We start from the raw sequence: 19,858 nt of genomic DNA, 5'->3' as shown, positions 1-19,858 counted from the left end.
GATCTAAACCTGTAATTGCAGTGTTTATAGTGCAAGATGTCTGCATGGGAAGCCAAATAAGATTTATTTCCCCTCATAGGGGAGAAAAACAAGTGTTGTGAACAAACTTCTGTATGGCTTTGCAGAAATGAGCGTGAAGAGTTCTGAAGCAGTCCGGTAGGTCTCAGCACACAGTAATCTGTTCTGGTTTTGTATGACATAAAATCACATCTGACCCAGCATCCATCTGGCCTGGTATCCTGTATGCTAAATGCTGGTGGAAGGAGTATAGGAAACATGCTGTTCAGGCTCTAAAAGCCATTGGTCTTCCAGAGCTGGAGCTGCATCCCAAAACTATCATCATTAAGTCACCAGTGTACTATCTTTCATGAGTTTTTCTGATCCCTTTGGGATTCAGTTTATATTTCCACTACGTAAGGCATGCCCTAAGTTAACTGCATGCTGTGTATTAAAATAATTTCAGAAAAACCCTTCCTTTGGGTTCCTTTAAAAACACTTCACTTTGGCCTAAAGTTTCTAAAGTAAAATACGTTCAACTGTCTTCAATGCCACCCCTTCGCATGGGTGTCTGATGTTTTTTATCCCCACTGGAGAGATGTGTACAGTTGATAGATTCATATGTCTGTTTGCTTGGCATATAATTTTGAGGGACCCCTTTCCTTCACCATGCTAATGTTTTACTAGCTGAATACTAAATCCCTTGAATTTGCTGTGTTCCTATTGTTGCTTAGTTTCAGATGTAATTTTTCTAATCATAAGAGTGTGCTGCCAAAACTAGCCTTTGTTTGAGTGTTTAGAAATGTGCAGCACTACATGTTTTGTCCATGTGTCAGCTTGGAAAGCTGCCAGGCTCATCATTCATGAAGGGGCTTCTGAGTATTTCATATACTTAGGGCTGTATTCTGCTTTCAGTGACGCTAGTGGATATTTTCCTATTGACTTCAGTGGCAGCAGCACTGAGTTAGAAGGAAGCAAAACACTTGCAGATGCTGGAACTATGCTTTTAAATAAGTGACTTAAAGTCATCAGAAGATCCCTCAAGTCAATCAGTGTTGGCATTTCCTGTTTGTTTTCCCTTCCAGGAGAAGAAGATTTTTCAGATTCCCTGGATGCATGCTGCAAGACATGGGTGGGACGTTGAAAAAGATGCTCCCTTATTTAGAAACTGGGCAATTCACACAGGTATTGGAACTTTCAACAGAACAGATTTTCATATGGTTTTCCCTTTTAAAGTTACGTTTTCATTCTTTCTTGTCTTTGCTTTTACTCACACAGAAAGTGAATCTAAGTTTATAGATTTGTGGGAAGCTAAGCGCTTTTTTCAAGGTCTGCGATACTCTCCAGCTTTATTGAAGTGCCATAAGTCATTTGCTTTGAGGAACATAGTAAAACTTAATTGATTTAAACGTTAACAAGATTGTCAGTCAGTAGAGCACACTCAGCACTTTGTAGACTTGGGCCCTTGGGCTTTTTATGGATTTGAGCCAGACATAATAAAGGTAAATGCTGTGCAAGCTTTTCCACGTTGTTGTGCAGTCACATCCGAGCTGCAGTGTCCTGGGTCTTTCTTGAGCAGAAACTGTTTGTTCAACATGTGGTCCTAGAAATGTGCATGTGAATGAGATCACAACACTCTCTTGTATCCTCAGCTATTGTGTAAATGTTTGCCAAGGGAATCGAAGGCTGGTACCTTGAAGTTAACCTACAGTGTTATTAATTTGCCTTAGGTTTTCAGTTGCAAGTCATGTGTGCCTAACTTTCTTTTCTTGCTTAGGAAAATACCAGTCAGGAGTAGATAAACCTGATCCAAAGACATGGAAGGCAAACTTCCGTTGTGCTATGAACTCTCTGCCTGACATAGAAGAAGTGAAGGACAAAAGTATAAAGAAAGGAAACAATGCCTTCAGGGTTTACCGGATGCTGCCATTATCTGAAAGACCTTCCAAAAAAGGTAGAGAGGAGAGTTTGTCAACATGAAAATGGTGGTGGGGACGTTGTTATTTTTGTGGGGCCTGCAAAATGTGCCAGTTCTACTTCTGTGTGAAGCTGAATATTTTTATCCTGATGTTCCCCAGAACTTCCTAACAGCTGTATGAAAAATGGTCTACGTTCAGTTAGTTTCCCTGAACCGTAACCTGTCCCACTGTGGTAGGATTCCTCTCATAGTTCTGAGAACTAGAAAAGTTGATCGTGAATGCTGAGATTCTGCAGATGGGAGCTGTAGCAGGAGAGGATTCTACAGCAAGTCCAGTTATTATAAAACTCTTGACGTATTTTGGGCCCTGTATATATTCTCACATGCCCTTTCTGTGTGGCTAAATTTATGTGTGAGTGAGAGCGAAAGAATTTGGCTGCAAACATTTCTAATTCTCAGTGCTATCTTGTAGTAGAGATGGGAAAAATTCCTGGGACATGTCTGTGCAAACAGTGGGGTAGAGCTGAGCTTGCAGTAGCAAGTCTGAGCTTCCACATCAGGGTCTCGTCAGGTCAGAGCAGGGGCAGCAACACTGGGGTCTGCCAAGGCACACAACATTGTGTGAAGGTTGTAAGCTCTGTGATTTTGTGGATTCTCAAGTCACCACGATTGCATAAAACACTTGTGCATGAATTATAATGTATCCCCCCCTCCCAGGTTGCAACTGTTTGCAAAAAATATTTGTTGAAGTTTATTGTGATCTCCTTTCACATTAAATTAATGAACAGTCTCCCTTTTTTTTTATAGCTACAGTGAGAGTGTCACAAATGTGATGAGACATATTTTTAGCTTTTGCTTTATACCCTTTTAAATATTTTTCTCCCCTTTCCTTCTGTTTTTTAATAGGCCTTGTTGCTTAGTTTGGCATTCTTCCACATTTTTCACCTTGATTTCCTCAGCCCCATCATGGTTCCTTTCTGTAGCCCTTAAAAAAAACCCATAAAGCCAGAATGTTCAAGGTGAATTTTTGACTGCCCAGGCCTTAGGCGGGGTTTAAAATTAAGCAGTGTGTTCTCCCTTTCCTAGGAGGTGCTACCATTTTGAGGCACGTTTTGGGGCTATTTGTTGGTGAATATAGAAAGTGTGAAGGATAACTCATGGTACACAGGACTTTAAGAAATCTTCCTCTGTTGTTGCAGGAAAAAAAACGAAGCCTGAGAAGGATGACAAATTCAAACAAATTAAGGTAAGAAGTGGCTGTTTAATAGTGCAGAGCTTGTGAAAACAATCTGTTGCAAATTTTTTTAATAGCCCAAATAGTTTGTTGCGGTGGATATTTGCAATTCTCTCATGCTTGTGGTTTGGTTAAGTAGCTACAGTTACATGGGATGTTTGGGTTTTTTTTAAAACGTGACGGCTGTTAAAGCCATGACTGACGTCATCAGTTGACACAGCCCTTGTGTTACAATGCCTGGAGGTTGGAAAACTGGCAGCCGCAGCAATACATTTGCCATTTGTTTGTCTGTGTAAGGAGAAATACAGTAATTATGGAAGGAATGCTTCTGAACAATGGAGCTACCTTTTGGAGCAATTAATTGCTGTGCCTGAGGCATTGGAAATGCGTTTTCTTTCAGGCAAGGGGGAGAAGTTCTTTCAGAACTTCTGCTCCTTCTGTTCTTGTTCTGTCAGTTAGAAGACCTCAGTTGTAAGAGCTCCTCAGTCATTGCTGGAGATTTCTGCTTGTTCAGAGCATGGACCCAGACTGATGTTAGCTTTCCTCCAAAGCATGCTGTTTTCTAGCTTTCTCACTGCAGGTGAGCGCCTCTACGAGGTGGTCAGTATTACACATGGGCAGGATTTGGTCTGCCTTCTATTTTTGCAAAGGTTTCAGACTTTCAGTCTTCAGTAAAGTTACTGTCTTTGGGTTGCACATAGCAGCTGTGTCTGCTGCAGAGAGGCATGTCAGAATAACACAATTTTTAAATTGCCTTGAAGGAACCACTTTTAAACCATCCTACCTGGGTCATGCAGCCACCTGTGCTTGTTATAACGTGACTGATGGTAGCCTGTGTTCAGAGGGAGCCAGTAAACTCCTTTGGTCAGAGCAGAGCAGTGTGTGATGACTGCTAAAGCTGGCAGTAGCACTTCACCAATTCCTCTCCTTCATAATCTTTCTTTTAGTCAAAACATAATATTAAATGCATGAAAAGCTGTAGCAGCGCTCGAATGGTCTCATCCTCTTCATTAAGATTAATCTCACAAATGGTCGTTGCTAAGGGAGTCCCGGTGATGCCTGTCAGATTAGTACATGTGGCATTATGCCTGGGAGTAGGTGCTGACGGGGTGATGCTCACAGCTTTTGGGAGCACTTTGCTCCAGCTCGATTGCCCTGAGCCGCACAGAAGCATTAGGCCAGGTGATGCAGGAGCAGTGAGCTGAGCTGGCTGTGCCTCCGGCACATACACCTACCAGCCATACCTATTATGAGTATACAGCTCACCAGCCACTGACTATGGTATGGCCACTTGGCTCTTGTGGACTTTGAGCTGGGACCAGGTAGTATTCCTGTCCCCCCTTATTCTGACAAAGGCATACATGGACTGGCCTCCAGATATGCCTGGATTTTAAAACAGGGGCTCCTTCCATGCTCAGCTTTAGTTAGAGTGACTATTGAATGTTGAAGGCTTTCAGAGTGGAGAAGGGTGGTGGATAAACTAATGCAAATGCACATTTCTGAGCATTGAAAGCTGCTTATAATTGCTTTGCTTGGTGATGTGAATTCCTGAGATCCGAGTTGTGTGTTTGGCATTGAACATCTCGCAGTTACCGTAAAATCCTCTCTTTTGTGGAGATGCGTGGGATTCTGCTCCATGATCTGCCTGGTAACAGCCATGGGGCAATAGTAGCAGAGGGAGAAGCTGAGGATCTGAGTACAGATCTGTGAAGGGACTTGAGCGCAGCAAGAGTCTCACATTGAGCTCCCCCTGGTTGCCATTGCTGGACCCCTTGGGCACCCACAGCAACTGCAAGGGTGAAGAGCCCTGCCAGACCTTGCTGAGCTTGAGCAGAATGCTTGGGGCACTCACTGCTTGTCCCTGTGGATGTGAGAGACCTGGGTCTTAGCAAATCCCTGCTCTGCATTAGGCAGAGGGGGCTGCAAGCAGGTTTCCTACCTCACAAATGCCTCTTACCACTGGGCTTTTGGGCAAATGGGGTCTTTCCATTGAAAGAATGAGTTCTTAACAATGGGAAGAAGTCATAAGTGTCTTAAGTAGCCCAGATAAAAATAAGCTCTTTCCTTTGAAACATTTCAAAGGACTGAGCTGCCTGCCTCAAGCCCTTATCCTAGATGTATCCTTTCGATTATGCATGCAGCTCCCCATTGAGACATTTTTTAACTCTGACACCCTTCCCCATCTATCTAGCTTAGGCTAGGCATCTGGACACTGGAAATTTAGGTAATTTAACACTGACTGTGCCAGTATCCAAGTCCTTTCGTTGATCTGGCACCATCACCCAAGTTCCGTATTTGTTTCTGCAGCTCGAAAGGGGCTACTAAATAAACTTCAGAGAAACCAAGCCTCGGCAAAGCTGAGCAAAGTTCTTCGTGCACAGCATTCCCATGGGGCAGCTGTATTTGCTGGAGCATTGCACAACGCCAGAGGCTTGGGGCTGCAGTGCGCAACCCTAGCTGTGTCTGCAGTTGTGATCCCCAGTGGATCAATAGCAGCTAATTCTATCTTTTCCAGCTCTCCGGGTCTTTGACCTGTGGGTCGACACAACCGGTGCAGCTCCTCAAATACCTAGTTGCCATTAACACTAACTTTGCACCCTGTGATGTGCAGAGGGACCTTGGGACCTGGCGTGTTTTTGCCTCACTTGATGGCTGGGAAGGTGCAGACTTGTGTCAAAGCGACAGCTCACTTTGAGTGGATCACAACCACAGCATGCGGCATCCGGGAAAGGCCTGTCATGCTGTCCCCACTGTTTTGTCCCTGTGATAACAGTTCATATGGTTAGTATTGTGGAGGGCTGGCACTATGAGTCCTGAGGCTCACATTTGCCCTGCCTGTGCCGAAATGCTTTAGAGCCGTGAAAATGAGCATGGTGTGGCATCACATCCAACTGGCAGCCCTCCACCTTTCTGCAGGTGTCTCTGGGTCAGCAGCAAGGTAGAACTTGCCTTGCAGGGCTGGCACAGCCTCCCCAGAGAAAGAGCAGAAGACTTTAGACTTTGTAACTGATGACCCTGTAAGGGACCCAGTTCCAGGGACCTCTAGATAATTCTTTAGATGTATTTATAGCTTTTTAAAGAAATCCTGAGTTTATGGAATTACACATTTTGGTGTCTATTCTGAAGGGAGTTTTTTAGATTCCTGCTTGAGTGTACCAGACCTACAGAGATGTATCTTGTGGAAAGCTCAGTCTATGTAGAACAGGTGGTGTTTTCCCAACGCTGTTGCCCTGTGGTAATGTTTCTGATGCGATCTAAAAGGCTGTATTTAGTGTAAACACTTTGGTTTGCTTTCAGGCTTGCTGCAGAGAAAAATTAAGGTTAGAATTTAGTAATTGCTGTACAGAAGCTTTCAGAGAGCAGTAAGAGATACAGCATGTTTGGAAGGGAATGAGGATGAATATTAAATAGAGTATCATTTTAAAGCAGTGTTTCTTCCTTGTTTGTTGCAAATGTTAATCTCTTGTAGTAAATAGCACATTGATTTCTTGCTCTCTGAAGGCTCACTTTAAATCCAAGAATTAAAAATAGCTTTCATTTCAAAGCAGAAGATTTGGAAATGAAGTAGACTGGCTTCTTCTTGGAGAACCAAAATAGTCGTTCTAAGACCGTGTCTAGCAGAGAGTGGGGGGTATAACGGCAGGCAGAAGCGATATAATTTATTACTGGCTCAGAACAAAGAGATGAACTGACTCCAGGTTCCTAAAATAAATCAAACCTGACCCAACTGTACTGTTTTCATTCTAGCAAGAGCCAGTTGAATCATCTTTTGGGATTAATGGGCTAAATGATGTCACTTCTGACTATTTCCTGTCCTCCAGTATAAAAAATGAAGTTGACAGTACAGTGAACTTTGTAGGTAAGTACTCCTATGCTTTTCTTATATGCTAAGCATACAGGTGACTTCAAACACCTTTTGACTCTTGCCAAACTCAGCTGCCATCAGCATTTTGCACTTTGGAGAATGCTATGGTTACAGTCAGGTTGACCCATTTTTCACTAGCCTGAGCTACGCAAGATCCTGATTTGCAGGTCAGCCCCACCACGTTCCAGAGACAGCGAGCAGCACTGTAGCAGTGTGGTGGTTCCCCTGCAGAGTAAAGCGCTTATATACATGCTCAGGTGGCTTTTCCTGACATGAACTCATTCCACAGGGTAGTCCTAAGCTGTGACGACACTGTAGCCAATGTCATGTGAGAGTTAAGCTGCAGTCAGATGGTGGTTTCCCATTGCTTGGAGCAGAGGTTTGTATAGGGTGCCATTTTATTTGGGAGTTTAAAACTGAAGACGAGATCGAGGGACTTGTTTTTTTTACTGGAACCTCAGTTGCAGAGTTAGTTCTTAGTATCACTGAGCTAGCAACAAGGATCAGTGAAGACTGCATTTAGAAACAAGTACATTAGGAATTAGCTGTCATCTCAGCACATGAATAATTGGTTCTCAGTAGAATAATTGGGCTGAGGTTTGACAGCTCTTTTTTGGTTGAGGTTGTCTCAGTAGCGAGGGCTCATAAAAATGTGACCCATATACCATTTTTACTAGAATTACACTTTTATATATGACAAAAAAGTGTTTGAAAGATATGTTAGTCTTCTCCTTGTAGAGATGCGCAGTGACTATTTTTGATCCCTGTTTCATAGGTTGCAGGGCTTTGCATAGTCATTCTCCTCAAGTGCTTTTGTGGCTGAGGAGTTTGTGAGTAGTCTTCCTCTCTTCATGGCTGTTCATTTAATCATCTGTTGCCTTGTAAGAGTGTTAGAACACAATTGTTGCTTCTGCTGTCACAGAGAGTTTTATAACTTGAAGGAATAGCACTGTAGTGCTGTTAGTGCTTCCTATTTACTGACTGACTCATAAAGAAATCTGAAACACCCCCAAGGCCACTACGCAGTCCCAGGGAAGAAGTTTTGAGCAGTTTTACTTTATTTTGCAGTCTTAAAGTCAAACAGAGATAATTTAAAAGTAGTCTTTGGAAAATACGTGGTGTTCCCCAAAGCCCATGAACAGTCATTTTGCTGCAGACACCTTGGTTTTCTACAGTACAGTGTATCCCAAACTCCTGTATGATTTTATGATGAGATGAATGTGTGTTACACCTTAGAATCTGATCTCAGCAGCAATTTACAGGGCAGGACTCATAGTGGCAACGTCAACATCTCAGAGGTCTGTTGTGGAAACCAAGCAAGAGATTCCAAGTAGCAGAACTGAATTTGTACCTTAAGGGCATTGTTTTTTCTCTGAACTCAGAGAGTCCAGTTTCAGGGGCAGGACAGCAAGGCTTGGGTGGGTAACTGTCATCCAGTGTTGTTTAATGGCTTATGAAGTGTGCTGCTTACCCAGGCTGGAGAGAGAAGTCCTCATTTAGGATTGCAGTTGGGATTTTAATGTAAACAGGGGGAAAAGAGTAAAATAGATCTGTTCCGCAGAAAAGAGGGAAGACAGCTGGATGGGAGGAGAGGCAAACAGCACCTGCAGTGTTTTTGACATACATGCAGCTCATGGGAAGTTGTGGCATATTGCCCAAGTGAGCAGTAATTTTTGCTGTGCAAGTTATCTCTTGGGGTGGGTAAGAATTCATCAGGTATTGAGGAGAAAGATAAAGCAGTGCAGATGGCTTGGTCATTCCCCGAGAGGGTTGCACAATATTAGTTTCACCCAGATAAAAATTAACTCTGTGTGTTTGTGCTCTTGCCCCCTGCACCCTATTCAATAAAAAGCTGGTTGTTTCAGAACCAGGAAAGGTGAAATAGAGTGGAAACAAAATACTGGAACGAAATCATAGTAATTGTAGTGATTAAATTTAAAAAAACCAACAACCTAACCGACAACTATTTAGTATGTATGTAATTTTCTTTATGCTGGAATTGTTTAATAAAATACACACCTAGGTTTGGGGGATTTTCCAGTGGTTACTTGGCAGTTCACAAAGCAAAATGATAGGCAGCTTTTCGATGAGAGAAAAACCTGTCATTTTTGGAAAGTCATGTTCTAGCCTTGTCTGAAGATAGAAGGCAGGAATGATTGTGTGTATATACATGTGCATGCGTGTATGTGTATCTTAGTTTATCCAGGAACAGATGCTATCTTTTGACTTTTTAAAAATTAATAATTAGAGTACTTGGATCACTTAAGAGAAGAATTTCAAGATCCGCTGGGTTTCATCACCTACGTTTTTCCAGCCATGGGTCTAGAAAAATGAACTGTGAATTTCTAACAACACAGCACCATGTTTGTATAGATTTTGTCAGTACGAAGATTGCTTCTTTTGAAGCTTTATGTTCCAGTGAAAAAATATCTGTAGTTCTTCCCTTTCTCTTGGACAACTGTCGGTTCAGGTTAGCCATCCTCTGAGATGGTTCCATCCCCATGTGCTCTTCTGATCTAGTAGTGGCTTTCCCCTCTGTGCTGGATTAATGCAGTTGTCATGTGTTCGTACTGCTGGGGCTGACAGGGTAGTTGTACAACACAGAGGGAATTGTCTCAAGCAGCTCCAGAGAAGTGGATTTCACTACGCTTTTACTTAGTAGCTTCTTGGTACCTTGGTTTATTCCCCTGTTTCAGAAAGGTGTTGCGTAGCACAACTAATGTCTGCAAAGCACTTCAGGGCATTTGCAAAGCATCCATGGTGCCTTCATTTTGTGGAAATAAATTATGTTCCTTTGGTACTAAATAACATGTGCCTGGGGGAATAAGAAAACCCTCTCTTAATAACTAACCAGTCTGTAGCTTTCTGTCACAGACCATGGGGCTTACAGACTACAGGTACAACTGTCTTTCTACATACTATCAGTGGCATTGCAAGGATTAGTGAAAATAATCATCTAATCAGAGGAGAAAATTTTCACAGATTCATGTCATGTATAAATCAGAGTCATCTTTTAGATGACCATCTGGACAGCTTTTGCATGCCAGTTCTGGTCTTGTGGTGCATAATTTACATGGGAGCATCTGGAGGCCATGGGACATTGGCATCTTTCTTGGTGAGGATGCTTTCCCAGGTCAGGAGAGCTTGCTGTGGTCTGTATGTTCTGGTAAGACCATGTTTCTGGGTGGAGGAGGAGTGTGGCTGTGGTCTTCCTTGCAAAAGCCTCTGGATAGCTGGTATGTCAAGGAGGGCTCAAGGGTGTTAATGTGAGAGAGCCAGCGGAGAGTTGGGCATTTTCAGTCATCACAAGTGGGGAAACAGAGGTCTCTGAAGGCGATGAAAAGTAAGTCACACAGATTTCCTTTAGAAATCCCATTGAAAGCAGGTGCTGGGCATGGAAGAAAGTGCTGAGACAGTATTGAAGACTCACTCACATACCAAGCAGTCTCCAAGGACAGACTCTCAGAGGTCCAGTGGGGTTGAGGTGTGATGAGTAATCAATTTTTATTTCTAACCCTGAGTTGTAGGACAGCCGCACCTTGATGGCAGCAGCGAGGAGCAGGTGATAGTTGCCAATCCTCCTGATGTCTGCCAGGTAGTAGAGGTGACAACAGAAAGTGATGAACAGCCCCTCAGCATGAGCCAGCTGTACCCCCTACAGATCTCCCCTGTCTCCTCCTATGCAGGTAAGCATCCTAGCATTTCTTTTTCCTAGCTCTTTTTTGTTTGGAAGACCCTGGGGGAAAAAGGGCTCTTTGAGGGTAGAAATGTCTATTCATCCACCTTCTACATTTTTAACGCACCTCAAAAACTTAGAGTCCTCTACTGGTTCCATCTTGGGAAACAACTGGGCACATCTGAGGTGGGAAACATAAGCTGCAGATTTTAGCCTGTGACTAATGGAAAAAGAACCTTTTTAGATGTACTTCAGAGAGGTCTTCTCATCTTTTATTAGAGGGACATTTCCAGCAGTACAAATTATGTGCTGCAGATATAGTGTGTCCCCTTTGCCCCTGACTTACTAAAGGTTAAAGGTCTTCTCTGCCTTTCCTCTGACTGTTTCCTCAGTGCCTAGCACGGTGAACACAGAGCGCCAAGGGCTGCACTGATGATGTATAATGTAGCCATGGAGCTGAGGGCCCTGAGGGAGTAGATCTGTCTTGTTACAAGTAGTCTGCAGACTAGAACAGCCATGTAGTGGCTGATAACAAGTGGTCCGGCAAGCAACAGAGCTGTGAACATCTGGTTTCCACCAACGTCTGCCTCCTTTCTGGGTTCACTGATATCTAAAAAGGGGTGAGGTAACAAGCTTTCCCCTTGCCCTGCCCACAGTCAGGGGGTGCTAATGGTTTCTCTTTTTTGTCCAGGCCCTCTTATTTTCATAAAATTGGTAGGAAGTTCAGAGTCTTTGGCACTCATTTATCCCTTATCCAAGTCTGACAGTATTAGGGCAGAACAGACATAAATGCACATGTGGGCATGCTATATAGAGTCCCAGCAATCGTGTAAGCTTTATTTCCATAGGAAGCAGGACAAAGCCACATTTGAAAGTACAAGTTGTTTCAGATCCAACTTGTCCTTCCTTTTTTAACATGTTGCTAACTTGAAAGCCTCAGGAGACAGGGTAGTAACACAAAGGTCGTATTTTTAGGCAAACTTAAGTATTAATTGTTCCCCATGACAGTTATTATTTTACACGTGGTTATGCCTTTGGCTCATTAGGCTGAAATTACTTCCAGATACATTTTTATAAAATATGTATTTAGTAATTTTTATCTTTGGGTCCGGGTGAATAGTGTTATGTTCTTTTGAATAGCCTCCAATGTTAGTCTCACACATGTTAATAAACCATTATGCTTCCCAGTATGTTTAGTCTGTAGTGGCCAAAGCATTTAGAAGAGCTTTGCAAAGTGTGAGGCAGGGAATGAGGGTGCTTTAACCTATTAGTGGCTGGGAGACAGCGCCTTGTGGAAGTCATGGTGTTTGCTTGGGCTGGGATGATAGAGAGGGGTGGTCTGGTGACACGAGAACCACCCTGATATGGGTAAGTCATGAGCTACCTCCCATAAAGTCAATGCAACAAGCCTGCGTAAAGAAAATGAGGCGTGGCTGACATACTTCTGCTATCCTCTTATGTTGTCTTAGTATCTTGGTGGCTTTCAGCTGTCCTAGCTTACACCAGGACCTACTAGCCCATAACTCAGGTAACTCTGAGGTGATTTCAAGCCACTGACATGCTTCTGAGTGCATCTCAATGCAGTTCTTGTTGATTCTGGTTACTCTACGTAGAGGCCAGTAAGAAGTGGAGTACTGGAAGGGTCAGTCCTGGGACAAGTCCTGTTTCATGTATCAATGAGCAGAAGAGGTGTTGGAGTACACACTTGTGAAGTTTACAGGTGATACCAAAGAGGGGACAATAGTCGATATGCTTGAGGACAGGGCCACCATCAGAGACCTGGAGAAACTGCAGGAATGGGCCAAATTCAACAGGGACAGATGCCAAGTCCTGTGCCTAGGAAGGAAGAGCCACTTGCAGCAGTAGAGGCTGGGGCTGATGGGATGGGGAGCAGGTCTGCACAAGGTGGTTGAGCTGAACATGAGACAGCAGAGCACCCTGGCCACAGAGAAGGCTGCCAGCTTTCAGGAACATGGCCAGGGAAGTGGCCTCTGTTCAGCAGTAGCTACATTACTTTAGAAGTATTGGGTCCAGTCTTGAGCCTGCCAGTCCAAGAAAGATAAGAACGAATGGGAGCAAGTGCAGGGAAGGGCTACCAGGTGATAAAGGGCTGGAGCACTCACTCTGTGAGGAGATACTGAGGGACTGAGGCTTGTTCAGCCTAGAGAAGAGATGGTTCTGAAGGCCTCATAGCAGCCTGCCCCTACCTTCAGGGATGTTATTGAGAAAGTAGAGCCAACCTCTTCACAATGGTCTGTGGTGGGAGGATGAGGAACAGCAGGCATAAATTGAATCAAGAGAACTTGGTCCAGCTGGGTACAAGAAAAAATGTCACTTTTTTTCAGCACAAGGACTGTCAGGCAGTGGAGCAGGATGCCCAGAGAGGTTGTGCTGCCTCCATCCTTGGGGCTTGTCAAGACTTGGCTTGATAAGGTCACATACAACCCGATCCTGTCCTGTAGCTGGCCCTGCTTTGAACAAGAGGTTGGGCTGTAGACCTCCTGAGGTCCCTTCCAGCCCAAATTGTTCCATGAATCTTTATTTCTGAAGCACACGTTTGTCCTTGAGGCAGGAGAGAGGACAGGGGTCTGTGGTTTCTTAGAACCCTGAAACTTACAGGAGAATCTTGTAACTATTTCTGGCTTGGCTTGTTCCACACAAACCCTTATGAGAACAGCAGGAGGCCTGGCCTTGTGCTCATGGTTTTGTTGGGTTGAGCTGCTTGCTCTGTCAGGTGCTACCACTGAATGGCAGGAAAGAGTATAACCAGAGCAGCTGTGCAGGAACAGTTAGTTTAGCTCTTCTGAAATGACAATAACGAAAAGTAGCCTGAGGTTTCAGCTGTCCTACATAAATCTGTTTTATTTCAAAACCACCTCTAGCTCCTTTCTGAGGTTACTCATGCAAATAATGTGAGTGGCCCTTGTGAGTTTTCTCATATTTACACTGATGTCTATGAAAACCGTTTTTTTAGTACCAAGGCTGTTGTCAGCCTCCTCTTGTGTTTGACACTGATTCAAATAATCTTTGTGATTGAAATAGCCTAACTTTCCATGCCTGAGTGATTAGCTTCCCTGGCTTTGCTAACTATAGTGCTATCTCTTGCTCAGCATTTTGTTATGTATAAACACCAAGCATAGATTCCTTTTCAGCTGCATCACTCTTTTTTTTTTGCCACGTTTCCTCATGTCAAGGAATATCTGGTTTTGTCTCTGAGTGGATTCCTCCTATTAATTCTACTTCCGGGGCCATTTCTTCCTTGCACAGATTAATTTCTGCCTTTCCTTCCCCCAGTATGGCTTAATTAGCCAGATTAATCACACTGGCACATCTCTCTTTACCTGGGCCAGTGAGCGAGAAGCCTTGCAGAGTGTTAACTTCACAGGACTTTGCAGTTAGATTCAACATTTCAGACTGCTCCTCTGCTTACTGCATGCTGAGACGGAGACTCTGGCAAAGGGGAGGTGCTGGCTTTGGAAGTCATAGTCTGGGGTAGCTGAGCTGCCTGCTTCCTCACCTCCGAAGGACTGGGTGCAGTTTAGATCCTGAGGTCTGACTATTGATTTACAGCCCTGTGCCTAAACCTAATGTTTAGCCTGAGAGAAGGGCAAGGAGCTGCCAGTATCTCTGAAGATGTGCAGAGGCACGATCCACGAGGCACAGTCCATGCACCCCTAGCACTCATGTCCAGTGCAGAGCATCAGGTTGCTCTCTGGGAAGGCAGGATCATGGTTTATGGTCACAGGGATGCAGGGGCTGTGCAAAGCAGTTTGCGTGGGCTCAAATGCGTAATGCAGAATGGAGAGTGGAAAATGGGACTTGAGAGCTTCATCGCCTGCTACAGTAACTCATCACATTGTTCCATCAACCTTGTAATTTCTGTGTTCCTTTCGGCTTAAGATGTGGATGAACCCTGTCTGCTCAGCCCTGGCGGGGCTCTTCCAAATGCTCTCGGTAGCCTGAGAGATGCCTAGGAAACAGGACACAGTGGTTCAAAACCGCACAAGCTGAAGGGGACCTGCAATTGAGGCCTCCACTTTTCTGGGTGAGGGTCTGGGCACTGGGCAGCTGTGCTGAAGGCAGCAGCCATCACTGCAGACTAGTTGTGGAAAGACAGGTTTGTGCCCTGTCTCAGGTGTGTCTGAGGCACAGCACTCTAAAACAGCCCATGGGCCAGGAGCCTGACCCTCGGGCACTGGGAGACCTGTGTTCAGACACACGTGGGCTTGAAAATGCTGTCAAAATTCCTGGATTTCAGGCATCTCTGCAAGCGAGGGATACGGCAGCAGGAGAATGGCCATCCTGCTGGAGCTGTGCCCCTGTGTTTGCGCTCTGGTTGAAGTGATGATGGTGAAGGAGGCCTTGTGCAGTGGGTGAAGGTGGTGGGGCTGGAGAAAGCAGCATTCCTTCTTGCTTGAGTGGTGGGTGAAGGGTTGAGAAATAAGCTAGGGAGGCGAGGCATGGGTGGCAGAAGTGAACCGAGAGCAAAGTATAGCAGTAATAGAGCACCAGAAGTCACAACAAGCCCTTGAGGCGGCAGGCTGAGATAACAGCTCATGAAACAAAAACACGCTTATCTCCTCTGGGGTGGAGTTGTTGCTGGTTTTGCAGGGAGATAAAAATAAGGATTTGGACAGAACTTTGCTCTTTGCCAGGCCTGGAGCTGCCAAGAGAGGAAGAGGGGGCATCCCCGCTTGCCAGAGGCTCTTCCCTCTGCTCAGAATGCACAAATCTACTACTTCCCTCTCCACTGCTGTCTTGTTCAGGGTATAGCCTCGCTAAATGTTATAACCATCTGAATTTACCCCAGTTGTTCAACGCAGCTGTGCCGTCTAGCCCTTGGATTGCTACTGGTGCAGCAGGGGGTCCATGCTTCTCTGTTTTCTGGTTGTTTGGCTTGACTCTGTTTGCTTCTACTTGTTGGAAGTGGATCAGGCCTCTTGAGGTGGATTTTCCTACTGTAGATAGAATAGTGCAAGTTTCATTTTTGTTTTATTTTGTTTAACAGAAAGTGAAACGACAGACAGCGTTCCAAGTGATGAAGAAAATGCAGAGGTAAGAGTTTTCTGGAAATTTAGCACTTTGGAGCAGTGTCTCAAGAACAATGTTCTGAGGTATTCTTCCCCTTCCCAATAGCTGGGGAAGAAAACAATCCAGGAAGGTTCAAGGAAGACAGACATTTAGATGATTGTCACAGAATGAATCTGTGCAAGTTCTTTCCACCTCATCTGTCCAAACTCCAAGGAGATTAATTTGCATCATAAGATGTTCTGGAGAGCCATCAACAGTCCCAGCTAGTTTGTTAATATGATGCATTGACATTGCTGGGTAGTGAGAATTTTGTCTTGGTTGAAAGCATGCTCACTTTGTTTTCCTTAAGTGGCACCTGAACTCACACAGTTGGAGGAAATGCTTACACATAAAATCAAAATGCAACTTGAATGTTTGAGGTATGTGAGGCAGAAAGCTTTCCTGAGCACTCATTTGGGTATTCCTGGGTGAAAGGAATCAGTGGAGAAGATCCTATGCAAAACCAGCACTCGCCTTTCCTTTTGGGGCTGCCATCAAGTGACCTGACCTACTGATCTCAATAAGTACTTAGAGACCAGGAGCTCCCTGAGGGCACTTAGAAGCCCTGTGCTGCAGCTGCATTTTTGCAGGAGGGCTCTTCCAAATCTCTCTCCTGCTGTGCCCTCAGAAAGCCTCTGAATTCTTGGAGAAGTGCAGGTTGTGCAGCTGTGTATCAGTACAGCTAACCCTCTTGATTTTGTCTCTCATGCCTTGGTTAGGGTGAAGCTTGTATGTAGACCGCCAGTAATGACTCCTCAAACCTCATTTGACAGAATTTGCCATTGTGGCAGATGTGATGGGGAAAGGAGTGGATGCACATCTTTCCTTGGTGGACCTCCTCCTTGTGATAGGGGACACACCATCAAGTGACAGTGATTTTCCTGGCGTCCTCACCTGTGTTGGCAGTTCAGGTGGTGCTGCTTGAGAGATCTTGGGTTTCTGTTGCCTGCCTGTTGGCAGGGGCATACTCTCCCCGGTACTGGAGAAGACGCTTTCATTTGGAGTGTTCAGTCATCTATGTCTATTTTTGTCTCTGGCATACGGGGAGTAAGGCCTTTATTTTCCATCAGAAGGGTGGGCAGAACCTCTTGAGTGCTGGAGAGCCACCAGGGTTTAAGCACGCGACTTCAGAAAGGGAGAAGTGGCCGAGAGCAAAGACATTCAAAGCCAGTGGCCAGAGGCTCTAAAAACCTTATGCTTTTAGAGATGAGGTAATTCCTGTGCAATTTGTGGATGTTTTTCTCTTCATCTTGTTAGTCAGAGCACTTCTCAAAGTTGCATTTGCTCATAGTCTTCCCTCCTTTTCCCCTCACTTTTCTAGGGACGACTTCATTGGCAGAAAAGAAACATTGAAGGCAAACAGTATTTCAGCAATCTGGGAATGAGGAACACTTCTCATATGCTTCCCAGCATGGCAACTTTTGTAGCCAACAAGCCTGACCTCCAAGTCACCATCAAAGAAGAAAGCTGCCCATTGCCTTACAACAGCTCCTGGCCCCCTTTCACAGACATCCCTCTGCCACAAGTAATGTCCACAGCCTCCACGAGCAGCAGCCGGCCAGACCGCGAGACACGGGCCAGCGTCATCAAGAAAACGTCAGACATCACCCAGTCGAGAGTCAAGAGCTGCTAAGCCTTCGACAGTGTGTTTTTTTAGCTTTGTTTTGTTTGGTTTTGTATTTTACGTTCGGTTCATCCCTTGATGCACACAAGACAAATCTAAGGTAAAGCCTTGGCAATATAAAACATTGCTGTGTCCGACTCCTCTTGCCGGAGTGTTTTTAACTCAGGACTCCAGCCATCAGTATGTACGCCTGAACCCAGGTGGATTTCCAAGGTTGCTACGTAGGAAAACAACCCCAGAACTTTGGCCCACTCGCAGGTTCCAGTGTTTCATAAGAGGACCAACCGACCACAAGGGAAGTGGTGCTGCTGCGCTTCTCGCTGTCAAGGCTGTGGTGGAACTGAAAGCCTCAGAATGGAAGAGAAAATGTGAACTAGCTGGAATATTTTTAAATAAAGAAAATCTATTGTGAATATTGTACATAGTGCAGTACTAGCAACGTTGCAGTCTGCTTCTGCACCTTATTAAGAAAGCACTTACAAAAGGCCTTTTATTACCTTGCTCTACTTAATGGCACACTGAAGGTCCCTCCCCACCTGTATTCTTTTCCAAGGCTATTCTTGCTAAAGTGTCTTTAAAGAATAGAGGAAAGGAAAGGAAGTTAAAACTTCCCATGTGGATTTCATATGTTTTAAGACTGCTTTTATCTTGTTTGTTTCTAATCTGCTATGCTTGAATGCCGCGTGGTACAATAGGAAAAAAAAAAAGAAACCTATAACAGAGATATTATGCAAATTCCCAGATTTAAAAAAAAAAGAAGAAGAAAAATACTCTAATTCTAACCAGAGCAAGCTTTTTTATTTTTTATACAGGGGAATATTTTATTCAAAGTAAAATTCTAAAGTGAATATAATTTTTTTTAATCTTTTCTACAGCAAATTTATAATTTTAAGATTCAGTCCTTGGTTATCAGCAGTTATTACATCCTTGTGGCACATTTTTTTTTTTTAATTTTGTAAAGGTGAAATAGCTTTTATGAGCTCATGTAGCAATCAGATTATCCTGTGGATTGATAATAAATATGGTATATAGTTAAATTTTTAATAATGCTCTTGTTGGTCTCTCTTTTTTCATCTTTCAGAAGCCTTGTATGGCATTGGTTTGATAGGGGAATGGACCTCTTGGAGTGAGCAATAGTGTGAGCTGCCTTTCCAACTTCTGGAGTACCCATCTAACAGGGTGGGAAGTGCTGTGCTCAAGGCAGCTCGAGGCAGAAGGAGGAACTAGAGTTTAAAGGTGGTGTACTCAAGTTTGGCCTCATGTGCAGAGGCTGGGAGTTGGGGTGCCTCTTCTGTTACTCCGTGGTTGGGCTTTGAGCATGTCACCTCATGGAAGAGCTCTTGTGAAAGTCCATCACTCACCCAACACACAGCCTCAGCTGTGCTTACCCCGTTCCTCATAGATACCTGTTTAGCTTGCTTACAGTTTCCTTGTTCAGAAAAATCTCTTTTTGCAGAGTGTCAAGCAGTAACTCCTTATTAGTGGAATGAATCAGAAGTAAAATAGACATTCCCCGAGGCTGTTCACGTCTACAGTGTGATGGCAAATTCTGTTTCCTCTGGGTGTTTGAGGGAAGCTGTTGAGTATTTAACTGAGTGTGCAGTGGCTTGCAGAGTTGGTGGTGGAGGTGGTCAGGCTGTGCCTTGGACTCTGTGAAGTGCTGTACACTTCGGGATGTCACTGGCACAGCTGGCTATTGAAAAGGGGAACAGTAGGCTATTGCTGTGTGCTTTACCTGATGCCAGGATTCCAAATTTCATCACAAAGCCATGAGAAACTTGCAGTTTAGTCTAGCCAATACACAGCCTGGTGGGCTGGGAAGACAAGGCTTTGGTTAGGGTTGGGAAGAAGAGGAAGCCATGAGCACTGTTTGAAATGAGGCTGTAAAGCAGTACTGGTTATAGCCATGGTACGTAAACTTTCTGGTCTCTGTCCCTTTCCTTTGGTTGTGTGTTTACCCTTCCAGTGACCACAAGGTTTGGTCTTCCTCAAGGAAGTTGTGCCTGTGTGTACGCGCAGGGTTCTTACAGTGAGTCTCTGGCGTCCCTAGTCCTTCACCAGCCGGGTTATGAGGCTCATGGCAGGCTGCTTTTTCTTGGTTTTGGGGCTCAGTTGGGTTTATTTTTATGTTTTCTTGACATAGTTTGCTCTGGTTTTTGGAAGTTTTTCCACACTCCCCGGGTAAAGATCAGCATCTCTTACCCCCTTTTAACATGATGGGCTCTTGTTGGTTAGGGAGGGATCTCATAGGGTCACAGACAAGCTGGGGCTGGAAGGGACCCCTTGGGGCATGTTGAGTCCAACCTTCTTTTGAAAGCAGTGTATCAGAGGAGGTTATTCAGGGCTCTATCAAACCAAGTCTTGAATATTTCAAGTAAGGAAATTTTCTAGGCTTCATGAATCCCTTTCATCCAGCCTTGCCTTGTGTGGCGAGTTCCCTGCCCTGTGGCTGGCCATCAGGGTAGTGTTGTGGT

General features: G+C 44.4%; 1 protein-coding gene across 1 annotated transcript; it reads left to right on the top strand.

Moving 5' to 3' along the window:
- Positions 1-463: 463 nt before the first annotated feature.
- On the top strand, positions 464-18,425 carry IRF2 (interferon regulatory factor 2; the record flags this gene model as incomplete). Its single annotated transcript, XM_010009655.1, has 8 exons — positions 464-521; positions 1,079-1,182; positions 1,775-1,951; positions 3,115-3,161; positions 6,897-7,008; positions 10,536-10,700; positions 15,699-15,745; positions 17,082-18,425. Coding segments are annotated over 8 exons (1,022 nt in total), but the record flags the coding sequence as incomplete, so codon positions are not given.
- Between the last annotated feature and the right edge of the window lie 1,433 nt (positions 18,426-19,858).

This window comes from Nestor notabilis, unplaced genomic scaffold (genome assembly GCF_000696875.1).
Source record: "Nestor notabilis isolate BGI_N333 unplaced genomic scaffold, ASM69687v1 scaffold28942, whole genome shotgun sequence".
Taxonomy (NCBI): domain Eukaryota; kingdom Metazoa; phylum Chordata; class Aves; order Psittaciformes; family Psittacidae; genus Nestor; species Nestor notabilis.
This window is presented reverse-complemented; position numbering and strand designations above follow the sequence as displayed.